A 21,427-nucleotide genomic window follows, 5' to 3' on the forward strand; every position below is an offset into this window, starting at 1 on the left:
CCGCTATCCTAACGTATTAGCAAAGAAAAATACAGCAGGAGGCGAGGGACATGGGGACCCTCACCTCCACTGTACCAGTCTTGTGCCACGTGCTTGGAAAGAAGAATGGAGGCAGTTGTATCCTCCTCTTCATCTACACCTCACGGACCCCCGTCCTCAGCAGCAGCCAGGGAAGGAGCCCCTGCCTGGGGTGAGGGCAGGTACTCTTGCTTAAGTGCTAGGTACAGAGCACGGGCTTGAAACAAAGCTGCCAACATGTACTGCTGTGTCTTTTTTATAGTGCCAACTGCCCTGCCATGAGCTCAAAAGAACTAATTTCAAAATGCAATTAGCTATTTCCTTTAAGTCTTAGTTTATTGAATGTATAATTAAAGAAGCACTATTTTTTTACTCCAAATTCTTTGTTTAATTTTCTTTACAGATGTTTCCTTCATTTTTCAGTCCTCTGGGGCTGTGACAGTTCACCGACACAGCCCAGGCAGGTTGCTGGCTGTGCTGGCTGACAATGAGAGAACCTGTACTTGTTAAACTGGACCTACATGAACCCAGAAAATAACCAATGCAGGTACCAGAGGGTGTAGCGAGCATTGAACAAAGGGGCCAGAAGAGAGCGTTCTGAACGGGATGTAAGGTGTGCTTTAAAAACAACACATTTTCTCTGCCAACACTAGATATACTCCCTCAGTGCTTATTCTTAGAAGCATTGTGCTGCACAAGATGAATTCCACTCCAAACAGAAAAAAACATGTATGCCAGCCGTCCGCGTCAGTCAGGTGGAGCCTGGAGTCTAGCTACAGCTAAGGAGACACCCCAAAGCCAACCGACTGCTCCAAAGGCACGGGCACTGTGGGACAGTCACCGACAACACGGCAAACCATCTTCGAGGAGCGTGCGCCTCTCACAGCACGGTGACTCCAGAGTGCCCACTGTTCAGCTAGCATTCGTATGACTAGATTTTTCCATTATTTTTTTTTTTCTCATGTAGAAGCTTTTACAACCTTAAGGCTTAAACTTTCACCAGGTATTGATATTACTTAGTCATGACATTTTAAATTGTTTTATTATCTTGGATGTCAGAGCAGGGTCACTAGCGATACATCTAACCTAGAAAACATACACCTTAAAGTATAAGAAAAGGACTAACATACACAGGGAAATCTTAAATACCTTCATTGCAACCACATACACATTTACTGTAATGAGCAAGTCTAACTAGATTTAACCTTAAACACCTTAAAAACAAAAAAGCCTGTTTGCCCGTACAAAGAGGAGATGTGCCGGGAGTCCCGCGGCCTCCCACCGTAACATCTCCCAAGCAAAGCCTCCAGCGCGCAGCCCCTGAGCGCCTGTGCAACACTTCCCAGCAGCAAGCCACAAAGCCAGCGGGGGGGGATGCATCTAGAAATGCCCCAGATGGGGCTTAACAAACACACAGACAGAACAACGTTCTGAGTGAATACCTACCAACAAACTGTAAAAGAATTCATGTACGAAGAGCCCCAGAGCGCAAATCAGCAGGTACAGCAGGTGATAAAGAAACTCTACATCCATGATCATTGCCTTGTATCCTCTAGTGAAGGTTCCACAGTTACCCACAAAACTCATCAGAAAAATGATTTTGTTACAAACCTAAGGGAAGATGAACCATAAATGAGTTACAACATGTGGCTTTCAGAAAAAAAAAAAAAAAGGCAATTTTTTCAAAGCTGGAGATAACTCTGCTCCATGTTGGCATCGACAACAGTGCTGAACCGTCTTGTCACACGGCAGCATTTTACACGTCGGCCAAAACCAGACCACCCCTGTTGTAAGCATGACACTTTCTGCAGTCAAGTAACTCCCCAGCCTACAACAACCCTTATGTTCCTGAATTGCTCCCTGCTGCTTGCTGGGAACAAGTGCTGCAGCTTCCTTCGGCAACTGGTGCTGGGCTGGTGCCCCCAGCAGCCCTCCTGCACAGCACCCGCCACCAGCGCCGAGGGAGAGCCGCCTTCAGCTGGCCTGGCACCTGCTCAGTGCGACAGGTCCCACTGCCACCCACCGCTGCCCGCGCAATGCCGCTCTGACTGCGGCACACGGTGATATCTGAAGACGAGGAGCGCTATTAAATGATGCCCTGGAAAGCTGGGCGCTTCGTAACGAAGGCCAGGGCTTTGAGAAGGCACATCCCCACGCAGCGCCCGCTGCCTCGGTCAGAGAAACCCTCCTGGCTTGCTTGTCACCAGAGAGCACAAGCCCCCGCGCTGGAGCGCTAATGAAGCTCCCGGGGCTCGGCGTGCATGCTCGGTCCACGCGTTACTGCAGCAAAGCCGCTGAGCGTCAGGTTTTGGCTGGCAGGTAGGCTGCAGACAGGCGCGTGGGAAACGCAGCGGTTAGCGGATCTTACCCAGCCCCGTGAACGCTGCAGCCCAGCTGCTGAACGGGAGCCGGGGCTGAGTGAACAGCCGTGGACTTCAGGGTCACGGGGACTGCTCTGCGCTTGTGGCGGGGTGGGAGCTGCTTCTGGCAAAACTGAGCGAAACCTTACAGGTCTCCAGCCCGGGGAAGCAAAGTTAAAGGAACGGCAGCAAAGCACTTCAGCTAGAAACGGTCCAAAGAGGGGATTACTCCTCCCACCAGCTCCACCACAACGTCCCAGGCTATTTTTGCCTGACATCTTCATGAGCAGGTAAGGAACCCTTACATAAGCTGCAAGAGAACTTCAAAAAAGCCCACTCGATTCTTACATTGAATGCACCCAGAAGAAATAAAGTAGGTTGTAAACCAACTGAAAATATTAGGCGTAATATTGTAGAAGCAATTAAGGCTCGGATGCCGTGGGGCTTTGGAAGAGCTATAACGATGGCCAGAGATATCAGCATAGCTGTCCACAGCAAGCCTGACAAGTGGGGCTCCAGCGTACCTAAGGTGGGGAGGAAAAAAGAAAACCCACTTCAATACTTTGTATAACCAAACAAAACAAAACACCAACCAAATAAACACCATGTTATCTTATCTTTGGTGGAGCATCAGTAAGCCTTGTGTTCAGACGTTACTGATTTCAAAGCCATAAGTGGAACATCTGAGCCCAATGCCTTCAGCAGATTTTAATTACAAACTTGTTACTAAAGCATTATGTAAATGATAAGCGCCAGTGTTATAGAATTCTTCATTTTAGTGTTCATTACTTACACACCTTGAATACTGAAAAGGAGAGGAATTTTGCTCATGCATTCTGTAGAGGCACTGAACGGGTGGGTTGAAGACAGACAACCTACTCCTCCAGGTCCAGATTCACCGCAGATTCTCCTATTATGCTTTTGGTCAAAAACCTCGCACCAACTTTTCTCATCTTTTGCTATTTCTGGTTCTATTTAGACTGTCCCATGAGACTGTCTGCTTACATAACATCAAGCCAGTGTTACTAAAAATACACTTCTCTGAAAGAGCCATAAAAAATATTCATCTGAAAATATAATTTACCCTGAGTTTATGCAGAATATAAAAGACATCTCTTTTTCAAAACTGACATAAATTTTTGTTTTTCTTCAAGAAAATGGTTCCTCAACAGCCAAAAAGGCAAGACACCCACCTCCCCCCCCCCAGTTTCCTAGCACTCCGCAGCCCTCCCGCAAGTATGCACTCCCGAGGAACGTTAGGTCTTACTGGCAAGACACTAGCTGAGGGCTTTCCCCTCCCCCTGCCTAAATTCAGACGGCTTAGGAAATATTACTCTCATCTGACTAGCACAAGCAGCCATTTAATTTTGTTCCAAATCACTGTAGATTAATAAAGACAGCAGAGGATAGATGGAAATTAAAACTTAATAAGCGTAAAGTTGAACAGATGTTTCCGCTGTCTGAAGGGAGTTTGGGATCCCAGAGCAGTGCTGCCACCGCTGCTTCAGCTGTCAAACAGTAAAAGGTGCAGAGCTCCAAAGAGAGTCACCCAAGTGGGAATGACAGACAGCGCAGACAGGGGAGATGGGAAAATTGTGCAGAAGCTTATTTGGGAATGACTTGGGAATTGCCGAGAGGGGCAGGTCCTGAAGGATCCTGCCTGCACCTGCACAGGTGTCTGAAAATCCCAGCTACTACAAAGCCGTCCGCTGCACATGAACGTATTTGCTTTCACAAGTTCCAGCAGTTCCCAGCAGGCCTGCAGATACAACTGGAGTTCATGAAGTTCTCAGCCGCTGCCTGTAGCACCTGCCTCAGAAAAGCCCGACCCCATCGGCATGTGGAGCGCAACGCCAGGGCACAAAAAGCCCCCAGTGGGACCTGAGTTGGGAGAGCTCGTGGGACAGAGCAGGGGCTCCGGGCATGGCTCATCTCTCCTTCCTGGGGATGGGAGGAGACTGGGAGCAGACTGGGAGCGGAGCCTTTGCCCTTGGCAAAGGAAGGTCGCAGAGCCAGCGGCCGCCCAGCATTAACTGCCAGCACCCAGCCCAACGTCACAGCATCGCCGCAAGCACGTGCAGCCCCTTACATGACTGCGGGCAGGAGGAACGTGTAACCAGGAGGGAAGCTCTCCCCGTCTCTGGAATTCTCACCATGCCAGTACCAAATTCCAAGCTTCTGCCTCTCAAGTCAGAAGTTTTACAGCTGCTGCTACAGTCAGAAGATAATCAGCTACTCAGTTCACAGTGTCTGAGCACTTCAAGACACTGACAACTTCCCCCAAACGGTCTGTTTCGAAGAATCTTCTTTTTTTAAAGGCAAATACAAAATACACATGTATTCAATTATTTTTCACTTTTGACTGTAACTAGTAGAGGAAGAGATTTTATCAAAAAACATTACCTGGTTATTTCAAACATGTAGGGTAGGGCATCTTCAAAATGCCAAATAATCCCCTCCACAGTCCTGTAATGGTAATCTCAATGAACTTACTTAATTACCAGCTTTCCTAGCAGCCGTAAATACAGACCTTTAAATTTAAACTTGTCATCTTCAAAACTAGGGACAGACAATTCAGTTGCTCTTCGTGCCTTTTACAAGCCCCCAGGCAGCTGCCGGCCAGGACGGGATGGGGCAGCCCCGTGCTGCCACAGCCTGCGACGCTGAGGTGCCGCAGCCGAAACCACGGCCGGCTGCTGCAGAAGGTAACAACGCTCTTCCCCCCCTCAGGAACACCGGATTTGCTATAAAATATTGTGCACCTTCTCACAGGCTTTATCAGGAGGCAGAACCCCTAAACGCAAGTCTCCCATGCCCACTGCGACCAGAAGCTGCTATTATCAAACACTACTCGGACAAACCCACAGCTCTCCTCAATCTAAATTAAGTGGTGAGCTGCAAGGAAGGGTGAAGCGGCTTTCACGCCGCACAGGCAGAGCTCTGCTGACGACTGCTACGTGCAGGGTGCTGCTCTCTCCGAGCCGCGCTGTCTCTGGGTCCCGTACTTGGTGCTGAATGGGACAAAGATGCAGAGGGAAGTTCAGCAGGAAAAGATAAGCATCTAGCTGGCCCTGTTGTGCTGAACCTCAAAGAAAGGGAAGCGAAGGCTTGAACATGAATCACCCTCTCCAGGAGGAGGTTTTATTGCTGGGTCCTTGTTTACTCCAGTTTTCCACAGATGTGGAAAAAGCTCCTTCCTATACAGCAGCTTTACAAGGGATAAGCACGATAGAGGCATTCACAAGAATATTGCTCTTGATTTCCCCGATTCTTGCTGACATGGGTCCACCCCTTGACCCGCGCTGGGGAACATCCTTTGGGAGAGGCTGGATCTAAGGAAGAGCAGCTGAATCCCATCAGGGCTCCACCAGGAGTATTTACCGAGTTGGCTTTAAGAACAAACCCCGTTGCACAAACCCACTGTCTGTTTGGAACAAAAGCAGCTTCCATGAAACCTATTACAGTAAGATTGTGCAGCCCCACACGAATCGCACATGTTAACCCATACGTCACGTTAGAAACGACAGCGAGCCCGGCTGCCAGCCGCTCACGGCAAGGACCCTCGCAGCAGCAGGTCGCTCCCGAGCCAGGGGACACGGCTGGCACGCTCCTCGCTCCCTGGGGCCACCTCCGCTCTCTGCTCGCAGGGGTAAGGGACCCCCACGAGAGGCAGTCACAGAGGGGAAACAGGCTCTCCTGTATCCTCCATCAGATTCTAATGGCACAGGGCAGTCACCCCACCCGTACGCCCCTCCTGCCCGCAGCGGGTAATCGCCCTCACCCCACTGCTTGGAGACCTCCTGAAGTGCTAGGTAACCACCAGAATTTTATGGAAAATGACATTAAGAAAATGCAAGCTCAAGGAAAACAACAAATTAACATTTCTCATATTTTTAGTTCAGTACTTAATTATGGAACTTTAAACCAACGTAGAACAGTCAAGTAATTAAAGGTGGATGTCTGTCTTTGATAATTTTTTCCCCTAGGAAAAAGCATGGCTCTACTCTTTCCTTATAAATGCCTCAAGAAAAAGTCAGAGCATAGCACAATTTAAATCAAGGCAATTAAAAAAAAGCCAATTTCTGTACTACCATGCCCACTGAAGTAAAGAGGGGTGCACAGACACAAGGGGAGGCCAGAATTTGGCTCATTATACCTTATTCGTTCACATATTTTTGTATGTTAAATACTGGTACCTCCTCGAATTCCTTTGAATGGATAGAAAAAGGCTACGAGCAGGTTCATAAGGACAGCCAGGTTGAAGGAAATACTGCTCCAGAAGGACATGTTGCGAGCACACCAGTATAGGAAAGGCTGAGCTGCAAAAGAGAAAAAGAATTCTTTTTAATAGAGCATTTTAAAAATAAGAGATTGATATAAAAAATTAATCTCAAAACCCCCTTAATTTATCTTCAGTTTGCCCAAAAGCACAGCATCAACAGTAGTAATATTCACGGCTTATTCTGATGTTCATTTGATTACTCTTTATATTTGGATACTTCCAGTCTCCCAGATCATGCTCTAAGGCAAAGGAGTCATGTTAAAGAGGAAAGTATATTCAAACGTGATTTAGGGGCAGCATCAGAACGGGTTCAGAAATGCAGAGGCCAGGGACTGCAGGTTTCCCCTAATCATATACTTTGGACTCAAAAATCACATGGAGAACAATTAGGAGGAAGAAAATCTGTCCACATCAGCATCATCTTGAGTTACGCCGCTGCCAGCAGCTCACCTACGCGAGATGCTGCCCACCTTCGAACTTCTTTTCTGCCGCAGCAGCAAGCCAGAAAAAAACGCGCAGTGAAGACAGGGCAAGGCGGGCAATTAAGACACAAAATGCAGCATAGTGATACAGCAGTAAAGCTAAAATGTTTAGGACTAGCTGCCAAGCAAGTAAGGCTCTACTTCAAGCTGGGTAACAGACCAACACAGCCCCAGAATAATAACGGAGCTGAAGCTCGGTTGGCCCTCCCTCTGCCCCCTGGGCAAAGGACACCAGCACATCTGCACAGAGCTCAGCGTACAGCTAAACAGATGCACATTTTAAATTCTTAATGGTACATACAAATACTTTTCAAAAAGACTCCTAATTTTAATAATCTCTGCAGCTAGACTCAAGAAGCACAGAAAACAAAAAGATTCATTTTCGGAAGTGGTCGCAGAGCAGAAGACAAGGACAGCTAAGAAGCTGCCTTACAGTAATTCCCTCCGCATCAAGGCAAAATCTCCCTGATTTTAGCTCCTGCAGGCTTATTGTACAGCACACTGTGTACTCCTGAAACATAGAGTTGGGGGGGAAAAATAATCTATTAAAAATGCTCTCAAAGAAGGAAAAGAACTCATCTTTTCCCCTGTTGGAAGGATGCAACGTGTACAGATATCAGAGAGCAAAGGAACAGAGGCTCACAGTGAAATTTAGGGAAAAGATGAAAATACAGACTCTGGGGCTGAAGAGTAAATTAATGAATGCAGCGATACTAAGCCTCACAGTAGCCACCACCTCGCTTCAGCAAATCACCTCTTCTAGCATCCTAAGCAAAAAAAAAAATGGGTTAAAAGAATTACACAATGTCTCATTATACTGAGTTGAAATGCACATAAAAAGCAAACGTATTGAACAGCTGAATGCAAAGGGAAGGACTACAAAAAGGTACCCTGTCACTGAGAGAATACAAGCTTCATTGCACCTAATTAGCCAGGCACATGTTAAGCCTCACTGAAACGCAATGTAGCAATGTTTCGAATGTATAATACGCTGATGTCTATATTATTTCTGTTCTTGGTCTTATTTTAACTGGAAGCATTTGTAAGCAGGTTGAATTCATTTGTATGAAATTGTTATACAAAGGGTCATTATCAAGTTCCAGGTTTTAATTTAAATCTTTCTTTGGGGACAGGCACAGACTACCAGCCCCGTGTAGCACTTCTGCCTGGTTTTGGCAGACTCATTTGAATTCTTAATTGATTCCTTGGGAGACTTACGGTGCTTAGAGTATGGGCTAGCACCACCGGCTGAAGGGGGGAGTACCTGGGCTTTTATAAAGGCTTTTTTAAGAAGTCTTCCTCAAGTCTGAATGAACAGTAAGCAGTATTGCACGACTGCAGCACAGAGCACTGCCAGCCTGTCACGTCTTGAAAACACAAACATGTATTTAAGATGTGAGAAACAATTGTATAAACCCAGAATATCACTTAGAGGCCAAACAAGACCAGAATATCAGGAGACAGACTAAGCGATTCCAGCTTCATAAAGAAAAAAGAAATATTCCCCACTTCCGCAGGTGGATTTTGATTGATGCTGGCCTGTTGTTAATTATGGATGTCTTCACAGCTTGCCTGGAGATAGCCTCAAAGACAAGTAAAGTGACTGAAACAACAAAATCTAACAGAATACATAGATGTTGTCAAAGTTGCCCATTTGTTTAGGATATATATTCCCCTATTCCTTGTGGAGCTCTTAGAAGTCATTTTAGGAAGCAGCTTCCTGGGGATTTTGATGCTGCCAGAAGGACTAATCCATTGTTCAGTGGAAATAGCTCCGCTCTGTTTAGTATTCATACACATGAAGAATAATTCAGCAGAGCTGACCAAGTTTCAGGTGGTCTTACCTAAACCTGACCTTGATAATTTTAAATAATATGATTACAATTGCCTTTCCCTGTTAAGACTTATTAATATATAAGTACACACACATACACCCCAACAATCAGAAGCAAATATTGCATCGCCGTTACCAAATGTGGAAGACATCATCAGCTCTAGTGTGAACTGTGCATACGCATCCTAACAACAGACTGGGAAGAGCCCAGCCTCTTCTTGGGGGTGCACAGTGAAAGGGCAAAATGCAGATGTCAAGAGGCTGCAACAAGGGAAAACCATTTTACACCAAAATAATTTTCACAATGAGGAAGGTCAAGAGGTCCCCTCTCACTGAATTTTTTCCTACAATACGCAACGCTGACCGAGTACCAGCAAGATCTCTGTCGGGGGAAGACCCTTGCTGTGACTGCCAGGCACAGCAGTGGGCCTGGGTGGCTGGCAGCAGCACGCAGCTCTGCAGCAGAAATCCGCTCGCCCGTTGGCTCTGGGAGGTGGCCCCGGGCTAGTTTGTGCTCTTGCACTAAAACCAGAGTTCAGCCGATTCAGGCACAGGCAGCACCAGTGGTATCAGATGGCAGACGATCCCTTGAGCAGGACAGAACTGCTTCACCTCTCCTGCTTCAGAGCGCTGTCAGTAAATTCTAACCCCTCATCACTGCCCACTGAAGCTGAGTCTCGAGTGCAACGTTTCTCCTTTAGCAAAACAAGAAACCATATCTTTTTAAAAAAATAATTTTAAGCAAATGAGTTAGAAACTTTACTAGGGGAAGTGGTGGCACAGTATGAATTAAAATACAATTTAAAGTTTTCCTAGTTGCCAGTCGGACCCTCATAGGGAAAAGTAGTGCTTGAAAATGCTTGCTTTCAGGTATTTTAGCCAGGCTGGAAGGGACTTCACCAACCTGTCTGCCAGTCTATTCCCTGCCCAAAGAAAGGACGAATTCTACTTCTACTATTACTGGAAAATGCATGTTTAACCTGTTCTTAGATACCTCCGTTGCTGGAGATGCTGTGAGTTCACGCTGCACCACCCAGCCCTATTCCTTCCGGCAATGCAAGGGAACAGCTTCGTGTACCCCGTGCAGGGACGGAGAACGGATCACGACTTTCTTCAGCTGTGTCCTCTCCATTTCTCCCTGCCACCAAATGCCTTCTCATTTAAGCTAAGCCTCCACAAATTTGTTCCTTCCTGTTGGATCTTAAAAAAGACGACCTGTGATCCTTCTTGCTGCTCTCCCCTGGATCCCCTCCAGTTGGTCCATATTGCTCTTGCATTAAGCTTGACTTCATTACAGCATATTGCCATCGTGCAGAGGAGCAGACTCTTTCAAACAATTATCAAGGTCGCTGCCACACTGGGGAACCATCTGCTACCGACCCAATGTTTCAAACTCCGAAAACCTGACCTCAGCGCTCTGCTGGTAACGCTCCACACAACCACACTGGCAACAGCCACCTACCTCGCAATTTCTTTTGCCAGTTCATCTCATTAAAGAGGTCTTCTGATTTCATGAAGAAATCATTGATCTTGCTGCCTTGCTCATCCCTTTCCGTGGTATAATAGATCCGCAGCTTGGACTCCTTCGTGAGGAATTCACAGATACTGGGCACGGGGAAGACTATTTGCTCCATGGTACGGTCCGACCTGACAATCTGAAAGGCAGCCTTATTACAGTTCTTCCAAGCTTTTAAATGCTTTTATGTCTTGGTTTGTCTGCTTCCCCCCACCTGCCACCCTCTTTCAAACCAGCTGCATGTAGAAACTTGGATACATTTCCATAGAACAGCAGCTTGACAGAGATTTCATTTAATTTATCTTTTAAAGCAGGCCTACATTTAGCTCCAGGACTGATAATTTCTGTGCTGTGGTCTTATCCTGGCAATACCGTTCTCAGCTGGGATTTCCAAGGGCCCAGTGAATCCCGCACCAAAGCTGTGCTAGATTTCAGAGCAATCTGGTTGCCCAATTCAAGAATCTTTGCAAATTTTAGCCACACACTGCATGGGTAAGTATACGGGATAACAGTTATATTTATATTGCTTATTAGAGTTTTGTGAAATTCCCATATTTGTGTGTGTTTTACTCTCTAGAAGTATCTTAGATTGTACATCAGGCCAAACTGTCATTTTAATACAGAAAGAATAGCAAAAGCTATCAGTAACTTCACGGATTCAGCAATAGTACCGGCCAAAATATAACAGAAGTGAAGTTACACTTCCTCCTGCCAACAGAGCTCTGCTCAGCTCCATCTTAAAGCCCACACATGACAGCTCAAAAATAGCTCCCCCCCAGCGGCTGTCAAAAAATAAAATAAAAAAAAAAGTGCACATATATTCCCATGTCAAAGATGACAGTCCACACACAGGTAGTCAGTTCAATCAAAATATCACGTATAATGCAACCAGTGTTTAACTCCACCGCTTCTCTTCCAGGCGGCTCTTTCGGCAGCAGATCATCTCCCCCCACACACCTCCCGGCAGCCACCGGTTTCCCCGTACCTCAATCTGTGCCGTGTGCTTGGCGTAAAACTCCAGAGCCTCGTCTCCCTCTATCTGACCTCCCGGCTTCAGCATGTTCTGCAGCTCTTTGTTATGACGAGCCAACTAAAATAAAGGAATGAAAAGGGAGTGGGAGACACCAGATGTCTCTCTATGATATTAAATTTCTGATTTTTGGCATAAAATAAGAAATAGTATGCAGTCAGCTGCTAAGAAAGGGCAAAGTTGACAGAAGGCTTGTTCTATTCCAACCAGACACCCTGCAGCTCTATTTTGGGAGCAAGTCAGAATGATTCAAATATGTATTTTTTTAATATCCGTCTTGTAGTCCTCTTTTACCCATGCTCTCCCACCCTTTGCCTGACTTGGGAAACTTTTTGAACATTCACATTCAGTCTGTCCTTCTACACCCACCCTAACTCAAAGGTGTGCTAATCACACAAGTTCTTGACAGGGATGGAAGGGAAAATGTGCACCCACTGAAAAGCACATGCACAGAGCACTGCTCCAAACAGGCTTCTGGAGGCTCTGAATTCATCTTAGGGCACAAGTGATGGTCTTCTCAGATGCTAAAGGAACAAGAAGTCTCTAGTGGAGTGATACATGCAGCAACAACGTATTAAGTAGGTCTAGATATATATTTCCCCGCCTTGGTCTTTTACCTTTCAAACACCACATTGTATCAACACAATAAACCTGACTGGCTACAACATTAAGAGAATGTGGTACCAACCACAAAAGCAGAGTGAGATTTCTGCTTACAGTTTAATTGATCTGTATTTGAGTAGAATTTCTTTGGGAGTATAAAGTAACCTTTGATACAGCTGAAAAATAATACATTGCTTCTCAGCACTGCCAAGAACTTGAATCACATGTCTTCAGAAACTTGGTCAAGAGCCTGCCCACTTCCCATTATAAAAAAAAGCTCCAAAAAAGTTCTTGTTTTATAGAAATTTCTTTTCCGATTCTTTAAGGATTGGAATTTGCTCTGATAAACAGAGAACGTGCCGTAAGCTTGTCTCAGAGGCCAGCCATTAAAATAACATCAGGGAACAGCAGACCTCTTGCTATTCAGTTTTTGACACTTGGTACTGTGGAAGCTGTAGGTGAAATGCTACCTGATGAGCCAGTATGTAAATGTTGTGTCCCACGTTCCTCGGAGATGCTGCAAGATCTTCCCCATTCTCTCCATCCTCAAATTCTACTTCTCCCTGCAGGTAAGCCTTCTTTATCACCTCCACCTAGAAAGAGACACACAGGCCCATGAAGTGACAGTTCAGGCTGGGGGCTGAAGTCTAAGGCCAGTGTACACTTGGCACTCTTACAGAGGCAAAAGGGACCTGAACATATACAGTCAAGAGGAAGGTCAGCGGGCTTCTCAACATCCAGGATAAAACAGGAGACCTGAACTCAGCACCTTCAGCCCAGCTCTTTGACACAAGAAACTCAACTTCATGTTCCCCTCTAGGTAATATATTCCGGGCCACCCTCACTGCACACTGCATCACGTTCTGACCTCTGCCCCCTGCTGCAGCTACGTGCACCAAGACATGCCGACAGTGTTTCAGCTGTACTTTGGATCTCCTGCTTTGTTTTCACCAGTTAATACATTAACCAGCCCAAAAGCCCGCTACAGTCTATTGAACTGCTTTCAGGTCACAAGAAATTTTCGTTTCTCTTGTCTCTTGAGCAAATAACTTCTAGATGTGGATCCCAAAGCACCAGATGATGCTCCTTCCCCGCCTTACACAGGATGCTGAATGCCTCCATAGCGCTGAACATGGCTTTCCTAAGTGCTTGTGCTGCTGGGGAACCAGGCAGACCCATCCCCTGTGGATACTCCACTCGTTCAACCAAATCCTTGAAAGGTCCCCCAGCTGTCATCGATCCATGCACAGAGCCCCCGCAGCACCCCCGGGCTGTATGCAGCCACCCCAGCATCCCCACCGCACTGGGCTCGAGGGGAGCTGGGAGTCTTGGAGTGACCCAGGGACTCACCAGCTCTTTGGGCCTCATGTTGTAGAGGATCCTCTCCGCGTTCTCGCTGTCGTGCCTGCTCTCCATGATCGCCAAGAGGAGTTTTGAAGCATTGTTCTGAAGGGAGGGGAAAAAACAACGGCAGTCACTATCAGGAGTAAAAAAAATGAGGATACTCAGCCTGAGCACTGCCACCCCTCCTGCCCAGAAGGGCTCGAGGTGCCTGGGTTCTACAAACACGAGCCGTGGGCAAGGCAGACTTTTCCACCCAGCCCACTGCAGGACTCCTACAGCCTCACTCGCAAAGCACACCCCCTCTCTTCTCATTATTGAAATATACAACTTAGTAGTATTTTTTACCAGTTTATTTTCCAAACCCTATTTAGTGAGAGGTATCACATTAACCCACATTAAAGTTTAGATTTCTAAAGCACTGATGTTTCAAGCCTGTATTATTTTGTTTGGTTTTAAAGATACTGCAGCTTTATTACAAGCTATCAGCTCCAAAATGGTGCAGCTCAGCTTTACTGAAGACACTGGTGATTAAATCAAAGGACAGCCCAGGCTGAAGACACAGATGTGCTTTGCTGCTTTTAACTGAAAATTACTCAGCAACCTGCTAATGCCAAGAAAGAGAGGGAGGAAATGGGAAACTACCACAAGGCACCAGACTACTTTAATACAAACAATTAAGATTAAAATCCATCATGACTGACAATAAAAACCAATAAAAGTATTTAATTTTGACGTATAATGCTAATTGAGTCTAAAAGCATTTTTTATTTAGAATAATAAAAAACCCACATTACCCATAATAATGGTGTGAGTCTGCAACGGAAAACAACTAGACATTGCACTATAAGGCAGGACAATAAGTCAGCAAGGAAATATTTCTAAAACATATGCTGTGGCAGGAGTGCTCTGTGACTACTGCTGCTAGAGGACAACCTCCTAGCGTATTTTGAAACCAGCACCAGCGCTAATTATTTCAGCATTATTATGAACAGCCCTACAAAATACTTGATGATTAAACAACAGCAATAAAGTATTAGGAAACTAGATGTAGCGTGAGGAGTTCTACTTCCATTTTTCTGTACTTTTACGTGTACACTTTTTAATCAAAAAACAACAGAAAACTTTTTATCAGCTTTACGTTTTTAACAGAAAAACTTTTTAGGATTCCTCCGCATATCTCAACTGCCTGCACCCCCCCCCACCTAAAAACCGGTGGGTCCATGCTGCCATTTAAAAGAAGAAATACCTGTGACAAACAATGTTTGGGCACTGCCTCCAGCTCGCTGATGCATATAATTTTTTTGGCACTTATGAATATTGGGATATAATAAACACCCACATAATTCCAACAATAAAATTATGTTTCATCTTACTGTTAACGCGGATCACACAAAGTATTCACTTGCCTTCAGTTCCAACACGAGGTCCATCCTCTTCTTTCCCAAAGGGTTGATGTCATTGAGAATTAATGCTGTGATGATGTCAATACCGTTGGATTCGTGAGTAGCAATGCAGTTCTGTCCAAAGAAAATTCATCAGATTTCACCAATTGTCTACACTAAAAACGCAGCCTAGGCTGGTGACCCAGCCAGAACAGAGGAGTCACCTCTTTCATCACCTCGTAAGCTGTTTGAGATGGATAACTGAACAGAAAACTTCAGTCAGTGGAATAACAAAAGATTAAGGCGTTTTGCTTCAAGCTTTTCCTCTCATCAGCCATGGCATGTCCTACTGAAACCACCCAGCCGCAGGAAGCAGAAAGCAACACAGTTGATAAACGAAGCATTTAGATGCCAAAGCATCCAGGCTGAGCACACAGCTAAGGAAGAACACTGTTTTACTAAGATTAGGGAGAGTTTTCTTTATTTTACATGTACCAATCAACACCTACTTCAGTCCTGTCTAACCAAAGAATGTGAATTTCCATAACCTCCTTGCTTACCCTTTAACCCTGCTTTTATAAAGGTCTATACTAAAATGTACAAACCCACGGTAGCTTGCTGGCTTCAAAATCCAGAGCCTGGCTCTGCTGCTGAGCTCCACTGTGAAGATCCATACCGCTGTCTCAAGGTTGTTATTCTATCCGATCCATACTACGGAGAAACTGTCAGTGATGAACGGATGTGTACAGCCTCACGTATCTTCTTGCATAGATAATGATTTCATCTGAACATCAGTCACACCCACCACGCTTTGTTTAGCTTTGCTGTAAATTGTTTGAGTGTGCAAAGAAAAGGCACTTCAAAAGACAGATAATCTCGAAGACTTTTTCAAAGTCATATTCCAGGCCTTCTACACCATGCTGTAGTTCAAATCATACACAAGTGGAGAAAATAAGCAGATATCCATGTCTGCAAGTGCCTGAGTTTGCTTGTTAGAAGGGTGACACCCACCCTGAAGCACAGGACATACGAGGTCATGCCAGCCCAGCGGCACAGTGCTCTGACCCACACCACGTTACCTGCTGAGTCAATGCCACAGAGTGGCCAGTTTGCAAAACTACTTTGGGGCAGCTATCTCTTGCGTATGGTTTACCCTAGACATTCAGACTGCATTTGACTCATTGAAACACAGCAAGGGTCACATTTAGACCAAAAGTAGAAGAAATGGTCCTTATTGGTACGATGCTCTAAAACACAGCTGTACAACCTGCTGGAAGGTGAAGTGGCGGAGTGTGGCCCAGCAGGACAGCCGCCCCTGCCCTCTGATCCTTCCCACAGAAGCGAACTGTAATTCTTGAGCACCTAAAAACTCCTGCTTACACCAAGTATCTTCCCGTATTTCTTGCCCATCATTCAACTTTCGAGGCACAGAGCTGACCAAGTCCATCTGTGGGTCACTAACTGCTTTATCGAACAGGATTACTGTTATTCAGTTATGCCTTCCCTGTAACAGGATTACTTCAATGACCATTCTTGCTTTAAAACAGTTACTCCAGCTTGGAGCAGAAGGTACCACTGACAGTGAGCGTGGTTTGGGGGGAGCTGGACAGAGGCTGCCTCCCCCCCAGCAGACATGGCGGTCCTCCCCAACACCCAACCCATCCCCATCGGGAACCACCACCACATCCCCGAGCAAGCGCATGCACAGCTGGCAGCAACATGCACCTGGTTCTACACACAGAGCTACACCTGAAAACAACCTCAACGTGGTTATCACCTTCAGTAATGAAGCTACAGAGCTCAACCTCCCTTCAGGCTGGGAGCAGGGGCACGTTCCTGGCTTCACTTGCAACACGCAACACAGCTTGATTTTAGCAACATTTTTACTATCAAGTTCAAAAATTCCTCACTCTCCCTGTCCGTCAAGTCTAATAAAACAACTGAAATCCTAGCAAAGCAGGAAAATCTCTACTGCTTTGAGTGGTTCAACTCCTCAGAGGGGGCCCCAGGAAAGAGAAGTCAATTGTATGAATTTATAAACAAAAAACCCCAAACAAACCAAAATCCCTTTGCAGGGCAAGTCAAGAGTGCAGCGCTGTAAGACAAACGAGTCCGCAGATTGAGAGCCACGAGCACAGCGCGGTGTAGGGGAAAGGGTGATGCATTTTACAGCTACGGAGTGTTACCTGGTTCTCGTGGCAAGGCCCCTGACAGTACTCGGTCAAACTTTCCAGCGTCTGGTTGATTAGTGCTACATTTTTCTCATTTATATACAGACCAAGAAGTCCAAGTCCACCAGTTGTGCTTCCACAGATACAGTCCAGAAACTGCAGCGTCTCACACACCAAGTTGTAGTTTGTCTTGTTGTTCTGGCAGCGTAGGAAATTCTGCAAGGAGAGTGTCAAAGCCAGGAGGGAAGGGGGAAAAAAATGCCCAAAACCCAAAGAAACATAAAACCCGATGTTTGGATCATAGTATTTTATTAAGTTCATCAATGCACAATTGCACTGTGTGGTATACTGCTCTAATTTCACCGGACCCTCTACAAGCAATTGAAGCCTCTTTCAGGGCTTGCTTGCAACACACCTCTCTTGAGAGAGAAGCCTGTGGGCTTCAAATTTTACAGAAGACAAGGAACAACAAACCAAGAGCATCGCCAGAGTGCTGAAACCCAGCACAGAACAGGCTATTCTGCGGAGATAAAGCTCTGCCAAGCCTGGAAGCTTCCCTGCAGCCTGCCTACTAGATCTCACTGCTAACCATCACCCGAGGCTCTCCTCCCGAGACCTTTCCCCGAGACACAAGCAGCAGTTCCCTGGCACTGGCTTCACAGCAGCACAACCTGCATGGTGGCGAGGAGGCATGACTGCATGCCTTGAAGGAAGGCGGCCTGAAACGCAATTCTCTCAGTCGCATTTCTTCCCACATAATTATTGTAATCCCTGCTTGAAGCTGCTGATTAAGAGCAGCTCCTCTAATGAAATGCCAGACTTATCAGCATGGATTAAACTTGTTTCCACTCTTCTATATTCCAAATACATATAAAAAACCACCAACCCAAACCCAACCAAAACAAAGGAGGACAATTAATGAAAAACAATTTCCCAGTGACTCAGATGCTGTTTGTCAGCGTGTTCCCAGCGGTGTGCTGTAAAAACGGACAGCCACGACCACCTTCTTTTCCTCAAAGTTTCAGCAGGAAAGCGCCTATCCAGCTTAATTCTAGCAGGTTACAAAACATTTCAAAAGTGGAAAAAAAAACCCTCAGATGAACAAGATGCATGGGACTATGGAACCAGCAAGGTATTTTCTGCCAGCCGGCAGAGGAGCACTGTTAAATGACTGCCTTTAGTGCCTGCATCAGATTAATAAGTCTTTTAAGGCAAACAGACAGAGAAATTGCCAGATTCAATTGAAGGCTAAGCTAAAAAACGGAAAATGCTGTCTATGAATGCAGACTAAAGGTGACAGTGATTCAGCACATTTCAACTGATTGCTCATTTAGCAACCTAACTTTTGATTAAGTTGTCAGAATGTAGAAAGGTTGACGCTACAGAAATTGGAGCTCGTGCCTTCCCTCCAGGAAAAAAGCAAAAATAATGGATAATACCAAAAGTGATGAAACAAAATGCTCCCCAGCTGCATTACAGCATTTATTCTGATTACACATAGGTTTATACCAGCCTTAGCTTCTTGATCCAATGTCAATAAACACAAAGGAAAGAGGAGGAATGAGGCACAGGAGGCAGAAGGACAATGTTACATGGCTAAACAAGGGGAAGGAAAACACTAGAGAATAAGACCCTGCTGCACTGTGAGAAACTGCCCCAGGGAATGTCTGTTGTCGTCTCAGCCACCAGAGATCAAGCTCTTAATATTCCGTCATCCAGAGCATCTCACAGGCTATGGACAGGAACACAACTCTTCAATACTGAACGTGCCATCCTACTGCTCGCAGTGGGAACGAACCTGAGGTACGCACCGTCCCCCTGTCGAATTACTGAATCACTCCTGCAGCATGCAGAGCTCTGCTGTTCCTGACTACCTTGGCTCTGCCTGCAGCAATTACAAATAAGAGAAACAGATCCCTGGAGACACAGCCTAGGTAATGTCCAATGTTAAAAGTTGTATCAACTCCTGGGTTTTTTTGCACAAAATTAGTATTTAACCTACCAACTCAGATCTTTAATCCGAGTGTGAGTGGCCAGTATATTACTACAACGTTTTTATTTTGCAAAACAAAAGAACTCGAGTGTTATTTTTGCCACGAAGGTGGGATCTGTGAGTGTAAGGCTGAAGCTCACGCGTGGCTGCGGTGCTGTGTTGGGCTGCTGGTCCCACCGGCCGGGCCCTGGCTCGAGGGCACCGTCCCTGCCCCGGGAGCCCCCGCTGCTCCGGCCAGCGCGGCTCTCGTGCACAGCACCGCGTGCTCCACTCAGCTTGTCACAAGCTTCAGTCCTCGTGACTGATTCGGGAGTACACAGGGACACCTTCATTCAGAAAAGAGCCGGTACAGAAAGGACCCCCTAAGGAAGCTGGTGGGGACGTGGCCTGTCCAAACAGGCTGGCTACAGCGGTCCGGAGCCAGGACAGCTTTGCTTCCAAGGCTCAGCTCTTGCCCACAGCCGAGGGTCAGACCTAACGCAAGTTTAATAACAGCACCCAAGTATCCGTGTGCTGAGAGAGAAGCAGAGTACCCCACCGTAAAATTCGATGCTTTCAGCCCAAAACGAGTAACAAAACATACTTCAGCATCCACCCGTCTGTCCCACTTCTTGCATTACTTGCATGGATGAAGATGCTACGACTCCTCCCCCAGACCCACAGAGTAAGCCTGAGGGGGACAGCACCCTGAGCGCACGCAGTGCCGAACAAACTGCAGTTTTATCTGCCAAGGGAGTGGCCAAGTGATGCAAAAGGCACAGTATTGCAACATCCCAAGCCATTTCACAGACTTCCTCCTCGTCTAAAACAAATATCAACGCTTACAGCTGTGACTTGCATTTTCCTGCTTTTGCACAGCATCAGGCTACTCGCAATCGGTAATGGTTGTAAAATGCCTGGTTTGACAAACCTGTGACTGCATTGGGCAGGTGATCCCTATTCACTTCCAATTCAAATCTATTTTGCACAGTTTTGGAGAGCACACAGCTTCCATAATAGGTCTTATTTATTCCTCTAAGCAGTCAGTCCATTGGCAATATTGATAAGGAGCTCAGTTACAACACACTAGCTGCAGACACATAGATTTTGAAGCTTCAGATACTCCTGCCTCCCCCTCAGGGCTGAGGGAGAAAGGCAAGCATCAAGGCGGGCAAGCAGCAGGAGAAGGATTATACTTGAAGAACTGTTCCTCCCTTTTTTTTTTTTTTTTTTAAATAAACCAAACCCACAACCTTTTTCTCGGAGAGCTGAATGCAACTACCTGCTGTTTGGGAAATCTAATTGTTCAGGATGTCGAACAGCTCAGGCCAAGTTTCTGCACTGGCTTGAATTCAGTTTTGCTCCTATAGCTCTCAGTGCCTAGCCAAAGACAGCATCAGCAGGATCATGTGCGTGCGGTTTGGACTACTGCCACATAAAACTGCCATCCTACTTGTCTCCGACATCGCTAACGGCATGAAAATTGTTTGACAAAACAAAGATCAAATAGTTTTTTGAAGAAATTAGGAGAAACCCTGATGTATGTAACCTCAGCACCTATAAAATGCTAGAAGAATTACATGCTCCCAGCACAGAACCACTATCGTACAGATCTGATTTCACATACTGCCAGCAGCAGGGCATTCCAGTTCAGCGGAAGTGATTTGGCAGGTCTGAAAAGCACTCACGCAGGGTCCTACACTGCTGGCGTGCCATGTAACAATATGCAATCAAGGCAATTATTCCTCCTTTATGAGGGCATTTAGTACATTGTACTGCATCTCACTAGCTCCTCGCTTGCATTCAATTCTAATCCAGCGGCAGTGGCTACACCAAACAAAAATCATGTTAATTGCAGTCCATTTAGTAAGCAAAAATCTTATCGTTTGTGGAGGCACGTGCTAGATAAGATTACTAACGTACAAGTTCTGGGCTCGCTATTTAAAATTGCACAAACACATCCCCGGAGTGTCACAGGACAGCCGAGGTTGGCAGGACCTCTGGAAACTGTCTGTTCCTACCCTGCTCGCCCTGCCCTGGGGCACCACCGAGCACAGCCTGGCTCCGTCCTCTCCACGTCCCTGGGTCAGGTATTTATATGCAGGGTGAGATGTCCCCAGCCTTCTCCTCTCCAGCCTGGCCTCTCCCAGCTCCCTCTACATCTCCTAGCCCATCAGATGCTCTGGTCCCTTAGCCATCTTTGAGACTCCCTGCTGGACTCTGGAGCCCAGGACAGAATCCAGCACTCCAGAGGGGACACCTGGGGCATCGCACCAGGCACCACAGACTTGTGCATATCCAGCTTGTCTAAACAGTTCCTAACCCCATCCTCCTCCACCAAAGGTAAGGCTTCCTTGCTCCAGACCTCCGCTCAGGTCTCAGAGGCCTAGGGTTTGTGAAGGACAGTCTTACCAGGCAAGAGCAAGGTCAAAG

The 21,427-nt window shown here is 46.2% G+C and overlaps 1 protein-coding gene across 18 annotated transcripts in view; it reads right to left on the minus strand.

Annotated features, from left to right (window-relative positions):
- Nucleotides 1–21,427, minus strand: part of ITPR1 (inositol 1,4,5-trisphosphate receptor type 1) — a 183,012-nt gene that overhangs the window by 23,087 nt on the left and 138,498 nt on the right. For all 18 annotated transcript variants that reach the window (XM_040592299.1, XM_040592311.1, XM_040592309.1 and 15 more), the window contains 9 exons: nt 17,038–17,238; nt 14,876–14,986; nt 13,476–13,571; nt 12,596–12,718; nt 11,478–11,582; nt 10,439–10,631; nt 6,575–6,697; nt 2,727–2,902; nt 1,465–1,629 (listed from right to left, as the gene is read on the minus strand). In XM_040592299.1, coding sequence (XP_040448233.1) covers nt 1,465–1,629; nt 2,727–2,902; nt 6,575–6,697; nt 10,439–10,631; nt 11,478–11,582; nt 12,596–12,718; nt 13,476–13,571; nt 14,876–14,986; nt 17,038–17,238 — 1,293 coding nt within the window. The remainder of the gene's footprint in view (nt 1–1,464; nt 1,630–2,726; nt 2,903–6,574; nt 6,698–10,438; nt 10,632–11,477; nt 11,583–12,595; nt 12,719–13,475; nt 13,572–14,875; nt 14,987–17,037; nt 17,239–21,427) is intronic.

This window comes from Falco naumanni, chromosome 4 (genome assembly GCF_017639655.2).
Source record: "Falco naumanni isolate bFalNau1 chromosome 4, bFalNau1.pat, whole genome shotgun sequence".
In the NCBI taxonomy this organism is placed as follows: Eukaryota; Metazoa; Chordata; class Aves; order Falconiformes; family Falconidae; genus Falco; species Falco naumanni.